The sequence below is a fragment of the Sapajus apella genome, unplaced genomic scaffold, assembly GCF_009761245.1.
Source record: "Sapajus apella isolate SASKATOON/1434 unplaced genomic scaffold, GSC_monkey_1.0 scaffold14, whole genome shotgun sequence".
NCBI classification, from domain to species: Eukaryota; Metazoa; Chordata; class Mammalia; order Primates; family Cebidae; genus Sapajus; species Sapajus apella.
Window position 1 is genome coordinate 7,197,318 of NW_022436954.1, and position 19,219 is coordinate 7,216,536.

Here is a 19,219-nt window from a genome sequence, read left to right on the forward strand (position 1 = left end):
TGTATTTTAGTAGAGATGGGGTTTCACCATGTTGACCAGGCTGGTCTTGAACTCCTGACCTTGTGATCTGCCCACCTCAGCCTCCCAAAGTGCTGGGATTATAGTCGTGAGCCATTGCACCCAGCCAAGTTTAATTTTTTAAATGGCAAATGTTAGAAACAAATGCTTGTTCCTTAGTGCTGAAAGAAGAACTAGAGCTCAGACAAGGAATTTTCTCAGCAAGGCTATTTACTTCTAGAGAAGGGTGTGTCTCACCAATGGAACAATGGCGAGAGCACACCTGAACAGGGGAAGGAAAGGGGTTTTTATCCCAGAGGAAGTTATCCCCTACCTCTGTGTCATTCCCCTATTGGCTAGGGTTGGACCACACAATCTAAGCTAATTCCCATTGGCTATTTTAAAGGGAGCAGGGGGATGTGAGGGCGATCTGGCTGCAAATGTGTCAACCCATTGATCGCCAGGGTTGATTCGGCTGATCTGGCTGGCTAGGCGGATGTCCCCTTCCTCCCTCACCACTCCATGTGCGCCCCTCCTGAAGCTGCGCGCTCTGTCGAAGAGGACGACCATCCCCGATAGAGGAGGACTGGTCTTCGGTCAAGGGTATACGAGTAGCTGCGCTCCCCTGCTAGAACCTCCAAACAAGTTCTAAAGGGAGCAGGGGTATGAGCCAGAGTAGCGGAGCAGGCAGTTTGGTGGGAAGGACAGTTACAGAACAGGTAACTAAAGGTGACTCAGATCAGGTGACCAGGATGAGTCAGGACAGAGCAGGTGACCAGGGGAACAGATGTGAACTACTGATTAGAACTGGCAGGAAAGTTGTTTACTGAAGCTAGAGGCAAGGGGGCAAAGAGAAACCAGGAAGTTAAACTTTAAAATGAGGGACAAAGAATAAGAGAACTGAACATACTGACATACTGATTTTTTGAAGAGAAACTTGGGGCTCGCTGTATTTAACAGCAAAGATGGCTGGGTGTGGTGGGTTATGCCTGTAATCCCAGCATTTTGGGAGGCCAAGGTGAGAGAAATACTCAAGCTCAGGCGTTGTTGGAGAACAGCCTGGGATCTCTGTTCCCCGCATCTCTGCAAAAAACATTAAAAAATTAGCCAGGTGTGGTAGCATGCACCTGTGGCCCCAGCTACTTGACAGGCAGAGGTGGAGGATCACCTGAGCTCAAGAGGTAGAGGCTGCAGTGAGCCATGATGGCGCCACTGCACTCCAGCCTGGGTGACCCTTGGAGACAAAGCAAGACCCTGTCTCAAAAAAAAAAGCAAGGCCAGAGATGCCGAAGCTGCTGCATTGGAAAGAGGTTACAGTCTGCGGCTCAGGTTCCTGACTTTTTACTGTCTGGGGTTCTTTTTATGACCATCATCCTTTACCACTTAGGGAGGCTGTCTCCGTCAGTCCCAATCAGCCTCGTTGGGTCCTGCAAGGACAGGAGTGGAGTATAACTGAATGGTTTCATTAGGTGGCGCCAGTCCTGGAGCGGATGTAGTGGGTACCTGGGTTCGCCACACTCAGCTCACACTGGCCTTCTCACAGCAAGTCTACAAATGCCACATCTTACACATTACACAGCAACATTACACATTACTATTTATTGGGTCATTAGACCTTTGGGGTTGCTTCCAAACTCAAGAAAACAAAAGGTCCACCCTACATGGACCCCATGCCTATCAAATTTCTCTTTGTGAACCATGAAATTCATAACCACCAGTCAGACCCACAACCAGCCAAGAGAACTGGTACCAAATGAAGGGCAAAGATTTTGATAACAGAGATATTTCTATTTGGCTTTTTAAAATCTTCAAAATAGCTATAAGACAACTCCACCCCTTCCCCCCTCACCCGGACTAGGGGGTACATGCAGCAGAGCTGGGGTTGGTTCTAACGTCACAACAGGGAAGGGCTGCTCTGGAGAGTGAAAGGGACTCCCTGTGGTGGCTCAGAGCTGACCTGCAGCCAGGCTGCCAGTGCCATGCGAATGCCTCCTCCCATTGAAGACTGTGGTGTGTGTGTGTGTGTGTGTTTTTATAGAGATGGGGTTTCACCATGTTGGCCAGGATGGTCTCGATCTCTTGACCTCATGATCCACCCATCTCGGCCTCCCAAAGTGCTGGGATTACAGACGTAAGCCACCGAGCCCGGCCATGTGTTTTTGTTTTTTTGTTTTGTTTTTGAGACAGGGTCTCACTCTGTCTCCCAGGCTGGAGTGCAGTGGTGCCATCTTGGATCACTGTAACCTCCACCCCCCAGGTTCAAGCAATTCTGCCTCAGCTTCCGCAATAGCTGGGATCACAGGCATGAACTACCACGTCCAGCTATTTTAATTTCTGTATTTTTGGTAGAGACGAGGTTTCACCATGCTGGCTAGGCTAGTCTGGTACTCCTGACCTCAAGTGATCCACCCACCTCAGCCTCCCAAAGTGCTGGGATTACAGGTGTGAGCCGCGCGCCCAGCCAAGGCTGTGGGTCTTGAAGAACAGACTCGTGCTCTGCATGTCCAAAGGGCCTGTAAGTAAGGGCGCCCTCTCCCAGCTGCGGTCCAGCCCTGCCAGAAGCAGAACACAGCCCAAGGCTCCTAAGCCTTCCCTTCCTTGTCTGGCAGAATGGGAAGGAAATGGCCAGAGGGAAGCTTTAGCTCTTAGTTGAGCCCCATGATGGTCAACTTTTGCCCAGCTGTTTTTTTTTTTTTTTTTTTTTTGAGATGGAGTTTTGCTCTTGTTGCCCAGGCTAGAGTGTAGTGGGACAATCTCAGCTCACCGCAACCTCTGCCTCCCGGGCTTAAGCAATTCTCCTGCCTCAGCCTCCCAAGTAGCTGGGACTACAGGCATGCACCACCATGCCTGACTAATTTTGTATTTTTAGTAGAGACAGGGTTTGTCCATATTGGTCAGGCTGGTCTCAAACTCCTGACCTCAAGTGATCTGCGTGCCCCCCCCCCCACCCCCCCCACCCCCACCTCCCCACACCACCTCCCAAAGTGCTGCGATTACAGACTTGAGCCACCACACCTGGCCTTGCCCAGCTCTTTTCAATGATGGTTTATTTGCGGTTAATAACTGTTCTCTTGGCCAGGCACATGAACCTTGCATTGTACTCACGAGAGTCCCCAGGCAGCAGCCCTGAAATCATGGTCTAGGGAGGCTTTGACGGCAGCAAAGGCCAGCTGATGGGGTGGAATGAGTCACCTGCAGCATTCAGACCACCTGTTGGGATTCACGTGGCGGCTGGCTGTATTCTGTGTGAGTGCGTTCATTCATCCGGCCTTAAGTGAGGGTCTGCAGGACAGACTTCCACAGGTGGTGATCACCACCTACAGCAGAAAGCAGGCAGAGGGGCAGAGGCGATGCAGGCAGAGCCCCTCTCAAGCAACTCACACTGCCCTAGTCCTTGCTGGGGTACTCACTGTAAATGCCATAGATTCATTTCACCTTATGCCGGAAGAAGGTCCCATCAGCTGGTACCCAGCCCCCGCAGGGCCTCACAGCATCACATGATGCATGACTTGCCTTATTGCTTCCGTAACAAGTCACCACAAACCTAGTGGCTGAAAACAACATAAATTTATTCTCTTACAGTTTTGGAGGTCAGAAGTCTGAGTTTCACCAGACTAAAGTCAAGGTGTCTGCAGGCTGAATTTCTTTCCAGAGGCTCTAAAGAAGAATCCACTTCTTACTCATCCAGGTTGGCAGAAGGCAGGACCAACGTTCCCATGTTCTTGCTGGCTGTAAACGGAGGGCTGTTCCCAGCTTCCAGAGGTCCCCGAAGTCCTTGGCTCATGGCCCACTTCCTCTGTTCTCAAAGCCAGCAATGGGAGGCCAAATGCTTCTCAGGTCAGGGCTTGTGAGGACATTGGGCACACCTGGATCTCCAAGGACAGCCTGTGATTTCAAGGTCCTGAACCTTATTCCCATTTACAAAGCCCCCCCCCGCACTGCTATGTAAGATGACGTATTCACCAGTCCAAGGAATAGGTCATGGACATTTTTGGGGGGCCGTTATTCTGCCCGCCACAGTATCTTCATTTTACAAAACTGAGGTTCAGAGACCAGATGACTTGCCCAAGGTCGTACAGTTCAGCAGCCAGGCCAGGCCTCAAGTCCAAGCCTCCCCACTCCTGGACCACCGTTCCTGACGTCCGAGCACCTGCCGGCACTGTAGCCTCTCCAGCCAGCGTGCACACCAGGCACAGATCCCCATACACGTGGACACAGAAAATGTTTGGGGTACGAGGATCCTTGCTTTCTCTACAGGGAATTGCTCCAGGGCCCTGACTTGGTTGGGGGTAAGGGTAGACTGGTGAAAGCTGACCAGATTTCCGACCTAATGGCCACCAAGGGGACCAAGGAGTTTAGGGTTCAAACATGACAGGTCACTTGAACTCTACACTCTCCTGCCCACTCTTATGCATATCACCCCAACCATCCCCACAAATGCTGCAGGACGTGGCAGGCTGTGGGAGGAAGAGGCTGGAGGAACAGTGGGGCTTGCTTGGGACTTCTTCAGACCAGGGTCCTGAGGACTCGCCTGTGGCCCCTGGTGTTGCACAGGGTGGAACAGTGACTCAATACATCAAACTCTGGGCTGGGGCAGTCCCCCTGGGAAGACCATCACCCATCATTTAATTCTAGAGGCACAAACATGGAGGACACCCAAGCAAACCCTCAGCAGGGCAGTGGAGTTACCATAAAAACGCAAGACAACCTACCAGGCACGGTGGCTCACACCTGTAATCCCAGCACTTTGGGAGGCCCAGGCAGGAGGATCGCCTGAGGTCAGGAGCTGGAGGCCAGCCTGGCCAACACGGTGAAACCCTGTGTCTACTAAAAACATAAAAATTAGCCAGGTGTGGTGGTGAGCGCCTATGGTCCCAGCTACTTGGGAGGCTAAGGCAGGAGAATTGCTTGAACCTGGGAGGCAGAGGCTGTAGCGAGCTGATATCGCAACACTGCACTCCAGCCTGGGCAACAGAGCAAAACTCTGTCTCAAAAAAAAGAGAAGAAACTCAAGACAATGCTCCTTTTCCAGTGCCATGTACTTGCTGTGTGCAGAGCCATGGCTATAAGACCAGCGCCTCATCTGCTCCCACAGCTGGAGGAAAGCAGCCCTGGGCCAGCCAAGGGCTAGGCCACTCAGGGCCCCTACTCAGAAAGTGCAAGCTCAGTGAGAATGGCCTGGCCTCCCACACTGCCGCTCCAAGCTGTGCTTAGTCCCAGCTGCGCCAGGAGACGGTACTGACAGCAGGGGGCGCTCAGGTCCCACCTCCACCCAGGGACTAATGTAAGCAAAAAAGCCTCCCAGAACCAGGCACAGAACAAGGGCTGGTCCTGCTGTGTAGGAGATGGCAGAGGCCCCTCCATCCAGAGACAAGAGAGCTGTTGAGGTGCCTGTATGTGGCAGGAGGATTATCCTACCCCATCCGGGCTCCAGATCCAATGCAGGCTCACCCCTCCTCGGCCAATGCTTCCACCCGGCACAGCTGCAGCATTCTGAGCCCCACTGCAGGCAACAGGCTGAGGCAGCTTCTCCCTGGCCCTCCAGCCAGGCCCCATCCCTTCAGCCTCAGACACAAAGTCCAGCTTGTGTGGAAGGAAAGGAGCCACCTAGGAGGCAGAGGACAACTTCCTACTGCTCAAACAGCTATGGCAGGAACTGAACCCATTACAGTATCTGGGCCTTGGGCCCCACAGGGTTCCCTAGACATCACGCAGGAAGGACAAACAAGACCACACTAAGGCAGGACAGTCGGGTCCCCTCTCAGCTCTGTCAACATCAATCAGGAAACAGCCTGCGGAAGAGGAGTTGGGAAAACGTGTGTTCTGACACCCAGGGCCTGAGGCCAACCATAGCCCTCAGCTCTCACCTGACATCTTTGCCCACTGTTCCAGGCACAGGCGTCCTGGCAGCCTCAGCTCCACAAGGGGACACTGAACCTGTGTCTGTTCAGAAATCAGTCAAGTCACCCCAGCAAAGAAGATGCAAAGGAGAGGTAAAGCCACGTCTTCCTCGAGGGTGCGACCCAGCAGGTCTGAGTGTTCCTTCCAGACACCAGTGATCAGGACTCCAGCTCGGCACAGTGTTTCAAAACATCATCCCTGCTGAGGTACTTCCTGCCCCTCACACACCAGGAGGAAGGATCACTGAGGAAGGACTCCTGGGGACAGAGGAATGGCAGATTCCACAAGTCAAACAGAGGAAAAAGGGAAGCTGGCCGCTAGAACAAAGGCCAGTTAGTCCATAGCCATGTATGGAGGGTGCTGGAAGGAAAGGGGCCCTAGAGTTGACATTTAAAAAGCAAGCAGCAAGGCCGGGCGCGGTGGCTCAAGCCTGTAATCCCAGCACTTTGGGAGGCCGAGGCGGGTGGATCACAAGGTCAAGAGATCAAGACCATCCTGGTCAACATGGTGAAACCCCGTCTCTACTAAAAATACAAAACATTAGCTGGGCATGGTGGCGCGTGCCTGTAATCCCAGCTACTCAGGAGGCTGGGGCAGAAGAATTGCCTGAAGCCAGGAGGCGGAGGTTGCGGTGAGCCGAGATCGTGCCATTGCACTCCAGCCTGGGTAGCATGAGTGAAACTCCGTCTCAAAAAAAAAAAAAGCAAGCAGCAGCCAGGCCCGGTGGCTCAAGCCTGTAATCCCAGCACTTTGGGCGGCCAAGGCAGGTGGATCATAAGGTCAGGAGATTGAGACCATCCTGGTCAACACAGTGACACCCCGTCTTTACTAAAATACAAAAACTCATCTGGGTATGGTGGCACATGCCTGTAGTCCCAGATACTCAGGAGGCTGGGGCAGTAGAACCACTTGAACCGGGAGGCGGAGGTCGCAGTGAGCTGAGATCCAGCCACTGTACTCCAGCCTGGCAACAGAGTGAGACTCCAACTCAAAAAGAAAAAAAAAAAATGAGCTGGTGTGGTGTCACACGCCTATAGTCCTAACTACTTGGGAGACTGAGACAGGAGAATTGCTTGAAGCCTCGAGGCAGAGGTTGCAGTGAGCCGAGGTCACACCACTGCACTCCAGCCTGGACAACAGAGCAAGACTCAGTCTCAAAAAAAAAAAAAAAAAAAAAAAAAAAAAAGCAAAATTCTGCAAAGTCCCTACCCCCAATTAGGAAGGGCACCAGCAACCTAAGAAATGGAGTCCACCAAAAAGGAAGACCAGGGAAGGCTGGAAGGCTGGCCCCTTAGAGGAAAGGCTGAAGATCCAGCCCTGATGGGACAGATACAGAGACAGACACACACACACACACACACACACACACACACACCCCCACTGGGCTTTTGCACAAACAAGGGAGCTGGAGTGGATGAGCCACAAAAGCTGCCCAATGACAACAGGCTTTGTCTTCCCAGGAAGCCAGGCACCATTTAAAGGCACAGAAGCACACGAGGAGTCCGGCTGAGGCACACACAACACAGGGCAGCCAGCTGGGTGCTCTTCCCCACACCCCTACCAGTGCCAGTGGAGGCATGAGCTCAGGCAGGAGGGAAGGCACCATGAATTTCTGAAGTAAGGTTTAAATAGATTTTATTGTTACAACGGGGACCCCACCAAGCAGGGTCAGTATTTGTGGTCCCAGGAGGTCACCATGGAGACATCGAGAGGTCATGATTGCGTAAGAGGTGACTGGAATTGAACGATATGATCCAGGGGAGGCCGGCCAAGAATGCAGGAACGTGACCAGGATGGGCTGGTGGGGCTGGTCAGGTCACGGTGTGAGGGCCAGAACGGCCCCCTTCACCCCCGCTTCTTGTAGCTCTCCAGGTGTGACAGGATCCAGCCTGCAGGCACGAGGAAGGTCACCATGCAGGAGGTAAACCCAATGGCCAATTCCTACACAGAGCACAAGAAAGAAGGCACCTCAGAGTCAGGATTCTCCTCAGCTCTCCTAAGTCCTAGCAGTTCCCAGGCAGCAGAAAGCCCCCCTCGGGGAGCCAGGACTCAGAGGCAAATGGGACCTGGCATCCTCACATTAAAGGAATCCACACTCCAGGGAGCAGACAGTGCAGATCCAAGGCCACGCTAACCCTTGAGCCCTTGAGGTAAAGGATCAGTTAAAAGGAGGGGGAGGATTGAGAGGAAGGAGAGACAGCCAGGGTTAGGGTCCAGGGAGAAATCCACCACCAGATCATACAGGAAAGGACAGGAAGCAGGATTTATTGAAACCTGTTTTATAAATGGAATTGGGCAGAAGAAAAAAGAAAAAAAATATATACAAAACAAACAAAAAAGAAACCTGTTTTAAAGCTGGTCTGGGCCAGGCACAGTGGCTCATGCCTGTAATCCAAGCATTTTGGGAAGTGGATCACCAGGTCAGGAGTTAGAGACCAGCCTGGCCAACATGGTGAAACCCCATCTCTACTAAAATACAAAAATTAGCCAGACATGGTGGTGGGCACCTATAATCCCAGCTACTGGGGAGGCTGAGGCAGGAGAATCGCCTGAACCCAGGAGGTAGAGGTTGCAGTGAGCCAAAATTGCGCCACTGCACTCCAGCCTGGGTGACAGATCTGCACTCCATCTCAAACAAAAACAAAAACAAAGCTGGTCTGTTGAGACCCATGATCCTTGCATGGGCCAGTAACTCTAAAACTATACCTATCCTTCTTTGTCTTAAAACCCCCTCCCTTCCAGTCGGGTGTGGTGGCTCACGTCTGTATCCAAGCACTTTGGAGGCCAAGATGGGCGGATCACCTGAGGTCAGGAGTTCAAGACCAGCCTGACCAACATGGTGAAACCCCATCTTTATAAAAAGTAAAAAATTTAAAAAAAAAAAACCGTCCCTTCCCACCTCCTCTCCAAGACTGTTACTCAACCTTGGAGGCTAGGGGTAAAAGACCTTTTCAGCCACTGCCATCGTCTCAAAAGTAGTTAGGTCCACAGAACAACTTGGAGTCAGCCTTGAGTTCAAATTCCATCTTTGGGGCAGGGTGGCTCACATCTGTAATCCCAGCACTTTAGGAGGTTGAGGCAGGAGATCGCTTGAGTTCAGGAGCTCAAGACCAGCCTGGGCCACGTAGTGAGATCCTGTCTCAACAAAACATCAAAAAACTAGCCTGGTGTGGGGGCACATCCCTGTAGTCCCAGCTGCTTGGGAGGCTGAGGTGGGAGGATTGCTTGAGCCCAGGAAGTCAAGGCTGCAGTGAGCCGTGATCGCAACCGCAGTACTCCAGCTTGGGTGATAAAATCCTTCTTTGCCACTCAAGGTGTGACTTTTTTTTTTTTTTTTTGAGACAGAGTCTCCCTCTATTGCCCAGGCTGGAGTGCAGTGGTGCAATCTCAGCTCACCGCAACCTCCACCTTCTGGGTTCAAGCAATTCTCCTGTCTCAGCTTCCCGAGTAGCTGGGACTATAGTCACATGCCACCACGCACGGCTAGTTTTAGGTTTATTTAGTAGAGACGGGGTTTCACCATATTGGCCAGGCTGGTCTCAAACTCTCGACCTCATGATCTACCCACCTCAGCCTCCCAAAGTGCGGGGATTTCAGGTGTGAGCCACCATGCCTGACTGAAGGTGACTTCTGACATGTCAACACACTGCTCCTATGTTTCAGCACCTTCAAACACAAAATGCGGCTGAGCTCAGTGGCTCACGCCTATAATCCCAGCACTTTGGGAGGCTGAGGAGGGTGGATCACGAGGTCAAGAGATCGAGACCATTCTGGTCAACATGGTGAAACCCTGACTCTACTTAATACAAAAATTAGCTGGGTATGGTGGTGCGTGCCTGTAATCCCAGCTACTTGGGAGGCTGAGGCAGGAGAATTGCTTGAACCCAGGAGGCGGAGGTTGCGGTGAGCCAAGATCGCACCATTGCACTCCAGCCTAGGTAACAAGAGCGAAACTCCGTCTCAAAAAAAAAAAACAAAAAAACACAAAATGCAAATAAATCATGCTTTCTTCTCAGGGTCACTGGAAGGACTGAATCAGACCAGCACAGCGTCTGGCACACAGCAAGCACCTGGCATCACCTGCCGTAGGGGTACAGTTTCTATCAGAGAAGACGTGGCATGTTCCGGGTGCTATGGCCATACACTGCTTATCATCACTGATGTTTCCTTAGCTGCAGTGCCCTCCTGGCCCTGCTCCTCACACTCAAGGCCCACTAGCCTGGACTCTGAGGGCTGGCATTCAATGCCCGGCTCCACTGCCTGAGACAAAGGCACAGAAGCTGAAACAGGTGAAAGATGCCCTAAAGAGCTAAACGCTCCCACATTTCTGGGAATTCGAAAGCCTGTTGGGGTCTTCTTTCCCCGCCTCTAATAATAATAAACAGCAGGGCTGGGCGCGGTGGCTCACACCTGTAATCCCAAGCACTTTGGGAGGTCGAGACGGGAGAATCACTTGGAAGTCATCAGTTCGAGACCAGGCTGGCCGACATGGTGAAACCTCGTCTCTACTAAAAATAAAAAATTAATTGGCCGCGGTGGCACGGGCCTGTAGTCCCAGCTACTCGGGAGGCTGAGGCAGGAGAATCGCTTGAACCCGGGAGGCGGAGGTTGCAGTGAGCCGAGACGGCACCATTGCTCTCCAGCCAAGAAGCAGAGCAAGGCTCTGTCTCAAAAAACGTAAATTAAATGGCAGTAACAACCATTATCGTCGCTGACGGTCGTCAGGCATCCCCCAGTGAACCGATGAGAAAATGGGCTCAGAGAGGGCTAAAGAAGTCTGCTCGAGGCGGCGCAGCGAGAAAGCGACAGGGGAGGGAGGACCTGACAGCGCCTGACTCGAGATGGTGAGGTTCTGGGGAAGGACCTAACGCCGACAGCCCCTACTGTCACCCGGGTACTGTCCCCGTCGTGCGAGCCCTTCAGACACGCCCAAACCGGCAATGCTGCTCCCCGTTACGCGGCGGGCCGCGGGGTGCGGGGCACTCTCGGGGCCGCCTGAGCTCAGCGCGGCAGAAGGGGCCCGCCCACGGCGCCTCCCGTGCTCTTCCCCGACCGTTCCTCACCAGGACCCCAAGCTTCTGCTCCGGCGGCATCGAATGGACCTGGGCGCGCGGCACCAGAAGCCGCCGGGCCGAGCCTGTCAGGCCCCGCAGCAGCAGCGGTGTCAGGACAGACATGATGGTACGGAGTACACCACAGACAGCCGCCCACCAGAGCCCAAGGTCAGGAAGTCAAAATGGCTGCGCCAGCCGGAAGTTCCGGAGCTGGGGAGGCCGGGAAACAACGGCCCGGAAGTCTCGGCAATAACGCAAGAACACATCTCCCACTACCCTTGGTAGTTTTTGGAGCGTTGCTCGAAACAGCCAATTGACACCTTCCTTCCGCTATGGGCGGAGCACAAAGGGGCGTTTCTTTTGGTTATGTTCCGCCTCCAAAGCCTATATTTGTGAATGACATCTGGAGCCACCCAATGATGTACTGGAGAAGCCTAAACTGCTCTTGACTCCTCCCTCCATTCATACTCTTAGATCGCTATTCAGGCCGAACACGGTGGCTCATCCCTGTAATCTCAGCACTTTGGGAGGCCGAGGCGGGTGGATCACCTGAGGTTGAGAATTCGAGACCAGCATGGCCAACGTGATGAACCCCACATCTCTACTAAAAATACAAAAATTAGCTGGGTGTGGTGGAGGGCGTCTGTAATTCCAGGTACTCAGGAGGCTGAGGCCGGAGAATTGCTTGAACCCACGAGGTGGAGGTTGCAGTGAGCTGAGATTTCACCATTGCACTCCAGCCTGGGTGACAGAGCGAGACTCCGTCTTAAAAAAAAAAAAAAAAAAAAAAAAATTCAAGACCAGCCTGGCCAACATGTTGAAACCCGTCTCTACTAAGAATACAAAAATTAGCCAGACATGGTGGCAGGCACCTGTAATATCAGCTATTCAGGAGGCTGAGCCAGGATAACTGCTTGAACCTGGGAGGCAGAGGTTGCAGTAAGCCAAGATTGTGTCACTGCACTCTGGCCTGGGCAACAAAGCAATACTCCCTCTGGGGAAAAAAAAATAATTATCCAGGCATGGTGGTGGGTGCCTGTAATCCCAGCTACTCGGGATGCTGAGGCAGGGGAATCGCTTGAACCCAGGTGGCAGAGGTTGCAGTGAACCAAGACTGTGCCACTGCACTCCAGCCTGGGTGACAGAGCAAGACTCCATCTCAAAAAAAAAAGAAAAAAAAATCTCTCTATTGAGAGTTCCTTCCTTTCTGTCAGGCCTCCTTCATTTCTGGACAGAATTCCTGACACTGACATAGTAACCAAACTCCCCTCGATTACTATTACACTCTTCAATTCCAATTACCATGCTGGGGCAACCAACTTCCCTTCCTTCCTACCCTATCTCTATCTCTCCCTCCCAACCCTTCTTTCTTTGTTTTTTAAACCTAAATCTGACCAAGTCATATACTTTCAGTGGCTCCCCATTGCTTCCTAGGCAAAATCCCAATTCCTGGATGTCACTGTCCAGCCTCAACTCTCAAAACTCTGCAATATTCCACACCTTTGACCCTGCTCTCATTTCCACCACCAAGTGTTTTGCTTCTGCATTTTGTTATTGTTGATGTTGTTGTTGTTGAGAAAAGGTCTAACTCTATTGCCCAGGCTGGACACTGTGGTGTGATCTCAGCTGACAGCACTCTTGCAACCTCCACCTCCCAGGCTCAAGACATTCTCCCACTTCAGCCTCCCAAGTAGCTGGGACTACAGGCGCCAACCACCATACCTGGCTAATTTTTTTTTTTTTTTTTTTTGGATACAGAGTCCCACACTGTTGCAAAGGCTGGAGTGCAGTGGCTTGACTCACTGCAACCTCTGCCTCCCAGTTTCAAGAAATCCTTCCACCTCAGCCTCCAGAGTAGCTGGGATTACAGGTGCCTGCCACCACGCCCAGCTATTTTTTTTTTTTTTTTTTTTTTTTTTTGGAGACGGAGTTTCGCTCTTGTTACCCAGGCTGGAGTGCAATGGCACGATCTCGGCTCACCGCAACCTCCGCCTCCTGGGTTCAGGCAATTCTCCTCCCTCAGCCTCCTGAGTAGCTGGGATTACAGGCACGTGCCACCATGCCCAGCTAATTTTTTGTAGTTTTAGTAGAGACGGGGTTTCACCGTGTTGACCAGGATGGTCTCGATCTCTTGACCTCGTGATCCACCCGCCTCGGCCTCCCAAAGTGCTGGGATTACAGGCTTGAGGCACCGCGCCCGGCTTTGAATTTTTAATAGAGATAAGAGTTTTACCATGTTGGCCAGGCTGGTCTCAAACCCCTGATCTCAGGTGATTCACCCGCCTCAGCTTCCCAAAGTGCTGGGATGACAGGACTTGTGCCACTGTACTTGACCTTGCCTCTGCTTGAGTTTTTTGTTTTGTTTTGTTTTGTTTTGTTTTGAGACAGGAATCTCGGCTCACTGCAACCTCCATCTCCCGGGTTCAACCGATTCTCCTGCCTCACCCTCCCAAGTAGCTGGGATTACAGGTGTGAACCACCACACCTGGCTAATTTTTGCCTTTTTAATAGCAACAGGTTTCGCCATGTTGGCCAGGCTGATCTTGAACTCCTGGCCTCATGTGATCTGCCCGCCTTGGCCTCCCAAAGTGTTGGGATTACAGGCGTGAGCCACCACATCCAGCGTTGCTTCTGCATTTTATGTTCATTTTTTCCCAACTCCTACCCAGCCTGGCTTTTTCACCATGCTAATTCCTGCTTCCTGGCTTCCAGTTAATGATACAACTTACTTTATTCAACAGATATTTGTTAGCCTCTACTGTGTGTCAGAAGCTATTGTAGACACCAGTATAAACAGCATGGATAAGGTTTCTTGTCACGGAGCTGACATTCTGGATGGAAAAGCAGGCACTTAATTGGAAACCATCATATAAGTGTCATGGTGAAAATAAAACCATGATGGGCTAGGAAGATACGTGGGGTGGCACCCTCAGAATGCCTTCACTGGCCACCCTGGGCCTGTGTCTCCTTTGTGCCCAGTGACACCTGTGACAGCTCTGCCCCACAAGGTGGACTGTTGAGAAACATTAAGTTTACCCTGCCACCGTGGCTCCATTGTGGAGAATACCTTTTAGTTTGCAATTTGTGGTAAGTGGGTAACAGCTGCCTACTTGGAATTTTTTGAGTTATGAGTAAATACAGAACACCTGTTTATTAATAATAGTCACCTATTAAGAGAGAATAACTGTGTGGATCAGAATCTACTCAGGGCCTTCAGCCTGGAACGCTGTCAACCCCTGAGGCTCTCAGCTCAGTAGGCTGCTAGCCCCCCAACAGACCCACTTTGCTGTTCTATCTGGGTGTCTGCCTCTCATTACCTTCAGCGCTGCCTGGGTGGGGGTCTCCTGGCTGAGCTGGTACTTGGTAGTGTGTCTCCATCAAGACTCAGGGCCACCTGAGGGCAGAACCTGTGTTAGTTCACCACTGTTTCCAACCAGACACTCAGAATGTTTATGAGCTGCAGGAGGCTTAACAGCATTCAACCGGGTAGAAGGCACACCAGGAAAGGGAGTGTGGGGCCGGCCACTGGGCCAGGCCTTCATGGTGCAATCTCATTCCAGGTTTACAATAATGTCATGAAAGATATGCTATTATTATTTCATTATTATCATATAATTTTCCTGAGACAGTTTCACTCTTGTTGCCCAGGCTGGAGTGCAATGGCACTACCTCGGCTTACCATAACCTTCGCCTCCTAGGTTCAAGCGATTCTCCTGCTTCAGCCTCCCAAGTAGCTGGGATTACAGGCATGTGCCACCACGCCCTGCCGATTTTGTATTTTTTCAGTAGAGACGGGGTTTCGCCACGTTGGTCAGGCTGGTTTTGAACTCCCGACCTCAGGCGATCCACCCTCCTTGGCCTCCCAAAGTGTTGGGATTACAGGCACGAGCCACCATGCCTGGGCTATTTCATTATTTTGAGACAGTGTCTTGCTCTGTTGCCTAGGCTGGAGTGCAGTGTCACGACCACAGCTCACTGCAGCCTCGACCTCCCAGGCTCAAGTGATCCTCTTGCCTCAGTAGTTGGGACTGCAGGCATATACCACCATACCTGGCTAACTATTTTTTGTAGAGACAAGGTCCTACTATGTTGCCCAGGCTGGTTTTGAACTCCTGGGCTCAAGCAATCCTCCCACCATGGCCTCCTTGAATGCTGGGATCACAGGCAAGAGCCACTGCGCCTGGCCTATTTCAAATTTTTTACAAATGAGGAAATAGGCTTGAAGAGTCGGGGACTTGCTCGAGATCATGAAGCTACAAGGCTGCCTCTCCAGGATTCCAGGACGGGTCTATCACCTCCAAAACCCATGCTTTTAGCCACCACACATGCTGCTGCAGAGACGGAGTTTCCAGAAGTTCCAGTTTTGACAGTGAGGTCAATAACATCAAAGCCTGTAGTGATGGGGTAGCAAAAGACTGAGAAACTGGAGCTTTGAGAGGAAACCTCAGCCCATGGGTGGGGAAGTGTCACAGCAAGGTGGCAATGAACTCGGGTGCCCTAGAAGGGGAGCTGTGTCTGAGCTTCCTCTGGACGGATGTGTTCCCAGGCCCCACGCTCATCCCTCTTCACCTCTCCCTCACCTTCCTCACTCTATTTTTATGGGTTTTGTTTTGTTTTGTTTTGTTTTCTTGACAGAGTCGTTCTGTAGCCCAGACTGGTGTGCAGTGGTGCAATCTCAGTTCACTGCAAACTCTGCCTCCTGGGTTCAAATGATTCTCCTCCCTCAGCCTCCTGAGTACCTGGAATTACAGGTATGCACAACCAGACCTGGCTAATTTTTGCATTTTTAGTAGAGACAGGGTTTCACCATGTTGGCCAGGCTGGTCTCAAACTCCTGACCTCATGTGATCCACCTGCCTCAGCCTCCCAAAATACTGTGATTATGGGCGTGAGCCACTGTGCCCGGCTCCCTTCTTAGCAGTCTCAGCCCAAGCCCACCCATAACCACCATGCCTCTGTTCTTGCCCTGCCCTGAGTCCTAGCCAACAGCCCTGGACAGATGCTTCTAAACTCCCTCCCGGTCCTAGGGGCACAGGGTTAAGAGGCCCAGGCCCCAAGTGGCTGCCACTGGGAGAAGGAAGGGGCAAGGACCTCCCTGCTCCCCTCCTGGGCTTGTCGGGCACTGGGAAACAAAGGAATAACTCCTAAATCAGTATAGTCAGGTGTAAGCAAGAGAAAAATGGCTTCCCTCCACCACTCTAGGTATTTGGCTGGACTATGAACTAAATTGACTTAACAGGTCAACAGGTGAAAACACAGTTCTACTTACATGCATACTATGATGGTTAATATTGTCAGTTTGATTGGATTGAAGGATAGGAAGTATTGATTCTGGGTGTGCCTCTGAGGGTGTTGCCAAAGGAGATTAACATTTGAGTCTGGGCTGGGAAAGGCAGACCCACCCTCAATCTGGGTGGGCACCATCTAGTCACCTGCTAGTGGGGCTAGACCATAAAGCAGGCAGAAAAATGTGAAGACAAGACTGGCCTAGTCTCCCAGCCTACATCTTTCTCTCATGCTGGATGCTTCCTGCCCTGAAACATCAAACTCCAGGTTCTTCAGTTTTGGGACTTGGACTGGCTTCCTTGCTCCTCAGCTTGCAGGCAGCCTACCGTGGGACCTTGTGATCATGTAAGTTAATACTTAATAAACTCCCTTTTATAGATATAGATAGACAGATAGATAGATAGAGATATATTCTATTAGTTCTGTCCATCCAGAGAACCCTAATACACATACACAAGGGGGTACCACAAAACATGAAACTCAGTCGGGCACTGTGGCTCACGCCTATAATCCCAGCACTTTGGGAGGCTGAGGCAGGCAGATCACGAGTTCAACAGATCGAGACTATTCTGGCCAACATGGTGAAATCCTGTCTCTGTTAAAAATACAAAAAATTGCCGGGCGCGGTGGCTCACGCCTGTAATCCCAGCACTTTGGGAGGCCGAGGCGGGTGGATCACGAGGTCAAGAGATCTAGACCATCCTGGTCAACACGGTGAAACCCCGTCTCTACTAAAAATACAAAAAATTAGCTGGGCATGGTGGCGCGTGCCTGTAATCCCAGCTACTCAGGAGGCTGAGGCAGGAGAATTGCCTGAACCCAGGAGGCGGAGGTTGCGGTAAGCCGAGATAGCGCATTGCACTCCAGCCTGGGTAACAAGAGCGAAACTCCGTCTCAAAAAAAAAAAAATAAAATAATAATAATAATACAAAAAATTAGCTGGGAAGAGGGGTGTGTGCCTGTAGTGCCAGCTACGCAGGAGACTGAGGCAGGAGAATCACTTGAACCTGGAAGGCGGACGTTGAAGGCTACAGTGAGCTGAGATTGTGCCACTGCACTCCAGCCTGTAAACAGAGGGAGACTCTGTCTCAAAAAAAAAAAAAAAAGTCTGGAGCAGCCCTCTTCCTGATATACTCTTACTAATGTAAATTTCCATTATGGATGTAAATTTCCATTATGGATGTAAATTACAAAATAGCGACCTAAAAGGAAGAAGCTGAAACAAAATTAACATAAGCAGAGAGCTTATTTGGGCCAAGTTTGATGATTATAACCTGGAAGCACAGAATCAACTTGTCCTGAATATATACTCTGATTAGCAGCAGTTGTAAATGGATTTTTAAAGGCAAAAAAGGAGCCCAGGTGCAGTGGCTCATGCCTGTAATCCGAGCACTTTGGGAGGCCGAGGCGGGCGGATCATGAGGTCATGAGTTCGAGACCAGCCTGGCCAGTATGGTGAAACCCTGTCTCTACTAATAATACAAAAATTACCCGTGTGTGGTGGCGTGCACCTGTGATCTCAGCTACTTGGTGGCTGAGGTAGCAGAATCGCTTTAACCCAAGAGGCGGAGGTTGCAGTGAGCAGAGGTTGAGACAGAATGAGACTTCGTCTAAAAAATAAGCAAAGGCAAAAAAGGACAGAGAGGCAGGAGGACCAGCCTGGGCAACAAAGTAAAACTCTTGTCTCTACAAAATAATAATAATAAGCCTGATGTGACATGCGAGTGCTTGTAGTCCCAGCTACTTGGGAGGCTGAGATGGGAGTATTGCTTGAGCCTGGGAGATAGAGGCTGCAGTGAGCCATGATCATGCCACTGCATGGGTGATAGAGTGAGACCCTGTCTCAAAAAAAAAAAAAAAAGAAAGAATAATAAAAAAAATAACTTATAACCAAAATGGCAACAAAAGTGACCTCTGGTCATCCTCACTGCTCATTATACACTAATTATAATACATTAGCATGCTAAAAGACACTCCCATCAGCACCATGATAGTTTACAAAAAAAACTTCCTGGCAACACCAGGAAGTTACCCTTTATCATCTAAAGGGGAGAGGAACCCTCAGTTCTGGGAAATCCCTGCCTCTTTCCTGGAAAACTCATGAATAATCCACCCTTATTTGGCAGATGATCCAGAAATGACTCAAGTGTAGTCAGCAAGTAGCCCATGCTGCTGCTCTGCCTACAGAGTAACTTTTTTTTTTTGAGATGGAGTCTCACTCTGTCGGCCAGACTGGAGTGCAATAGCGCCATCTCGGTTCACTGCAACCTCCACCTCCTGGATTCAAGCAATTCTCCTGCCTCAGCCTCCCGAGTAGCTGGGAGTACAGGCGCCCACCACCACGCCCAGCTTATTTTTTTGTATTTTTACTAGAGATGGGGTTTCACCATCTTGCCCAGGCTGGTCTTGAACTCCTGACCTCGGGATCCACCTGCCTCGGTTTCCCAAAGTGCTGGGATTCCAGGTGTGAGCCACTGCGACCGGCCAGAGTAACCATTCTTTATTCCTTTAGTTTTTAAAATTTTTTTTAAATTTATTTATTTAAAAAAAGCTTCTGTCGTAAGTGGCACAGGCAGGGCAACTTGATTACTCTTTGTGCAGAATGGACATCAAGAGATTTCAGAAGTATAATTTTTGGTACTTGGGCAGCTGGTGATCGTTGGTCCCGGTGCCCTAAAAAAAAAAAAAAAAAAAAAAAGCCAGGTGCAGTGGCTCATGACTGTAATCCCAGCACTTTGGGAGGCCAAAGCAGGGGGATCATCTGAGGTCAGGAGTTCAAGATCAACCTGACCAACATGGAGAAACCCTGTCTGTACTAAAAATACAAAAATTAGCCAGGCACGGTGGCACATGCCTATAATCCCAGCTAGTCGGGAGGCTGAAGCAGGGGAATCGCTTCAACCCAGGAGGCAGAGTTTGCAGTGAGCCGAGATCGTGCCATTGCACTCCAGCCTGGGCAACAAGAGCGAAGAAAGTCTGCC

At 50.9% G+C, this 19,219-nt stretch overlaps 1 protein-coding gene, 1 long non-coding RNA gene and 1 other non-coding gene across 3 annotated transcripts; 2 read left to right on the plus strand and 1 right to left on the minus strand.

The window, feature by feature from the left end:
• Positions 1-426: 426 nt before the first annotated feature.
• LOC116554841 lies at positions 427-16,391 on the plus strand. The gene is made up of 3 exons (XR_004270307.1): positions 427-642; positions 1,039-1,040; positions 16,381-16,391. It is a non-coding gene; the product is annotated as an uncharacterized LOC116554841 (long non-coding RNA).
• LOC116554840 (cytochrome c oxidase subunit 8A, mitochondrial) lies at positions 7,517-11,235 on the minus strand. Its single transcript, XM_032283019.1, has 2 exons — positions 10,962-11,235; positions 7,517-7,839 (listed from the first exon to the last, which is right to left on the minus strand). The coding sequence occupies exons 1-2, from the start codon at positions 11,073-11,075 to the stop codon at positions 7,744-7,746; spliced, it is 210 nt and encodes a 69-aa protein (XP_032138910.1). The 5' UTR covers positions 11,076-11,235; the 3' UTR covers positions 7,517-7,743.
• Positions 16,392-18,781: 2,390 nt separating the features above from the next.
• LOC116555276 lies at positions 18,782-18,914 on the plus strand. Its single transcript, XR_004270472.1, has one exon. It is a non-coding gene; the product is annotated as a U11 spliceosomal RNA (small nuclear RNA).
• Positions 18,915-19,219: the final 305 nt, after the last annotated feature.

Bases quoted from the DNA above. Each gene is read 5' to 3' on its own strand.
- LOC116554840 (XM_032283019.1), bottom strand. From the start codon at position 11,075: ATGTCTGTCCTGACACCGCTGCTGCTGCGGGGCCTGACAGGCTCGGCC. The intron at 7,840-10,961 runs GTGAGGAACGGT...TGCTCTGTGTAG, and splicing joins AGCAGAAGCTTGGGGTCCTG to GAATTGGCCATTGGGTTTAC.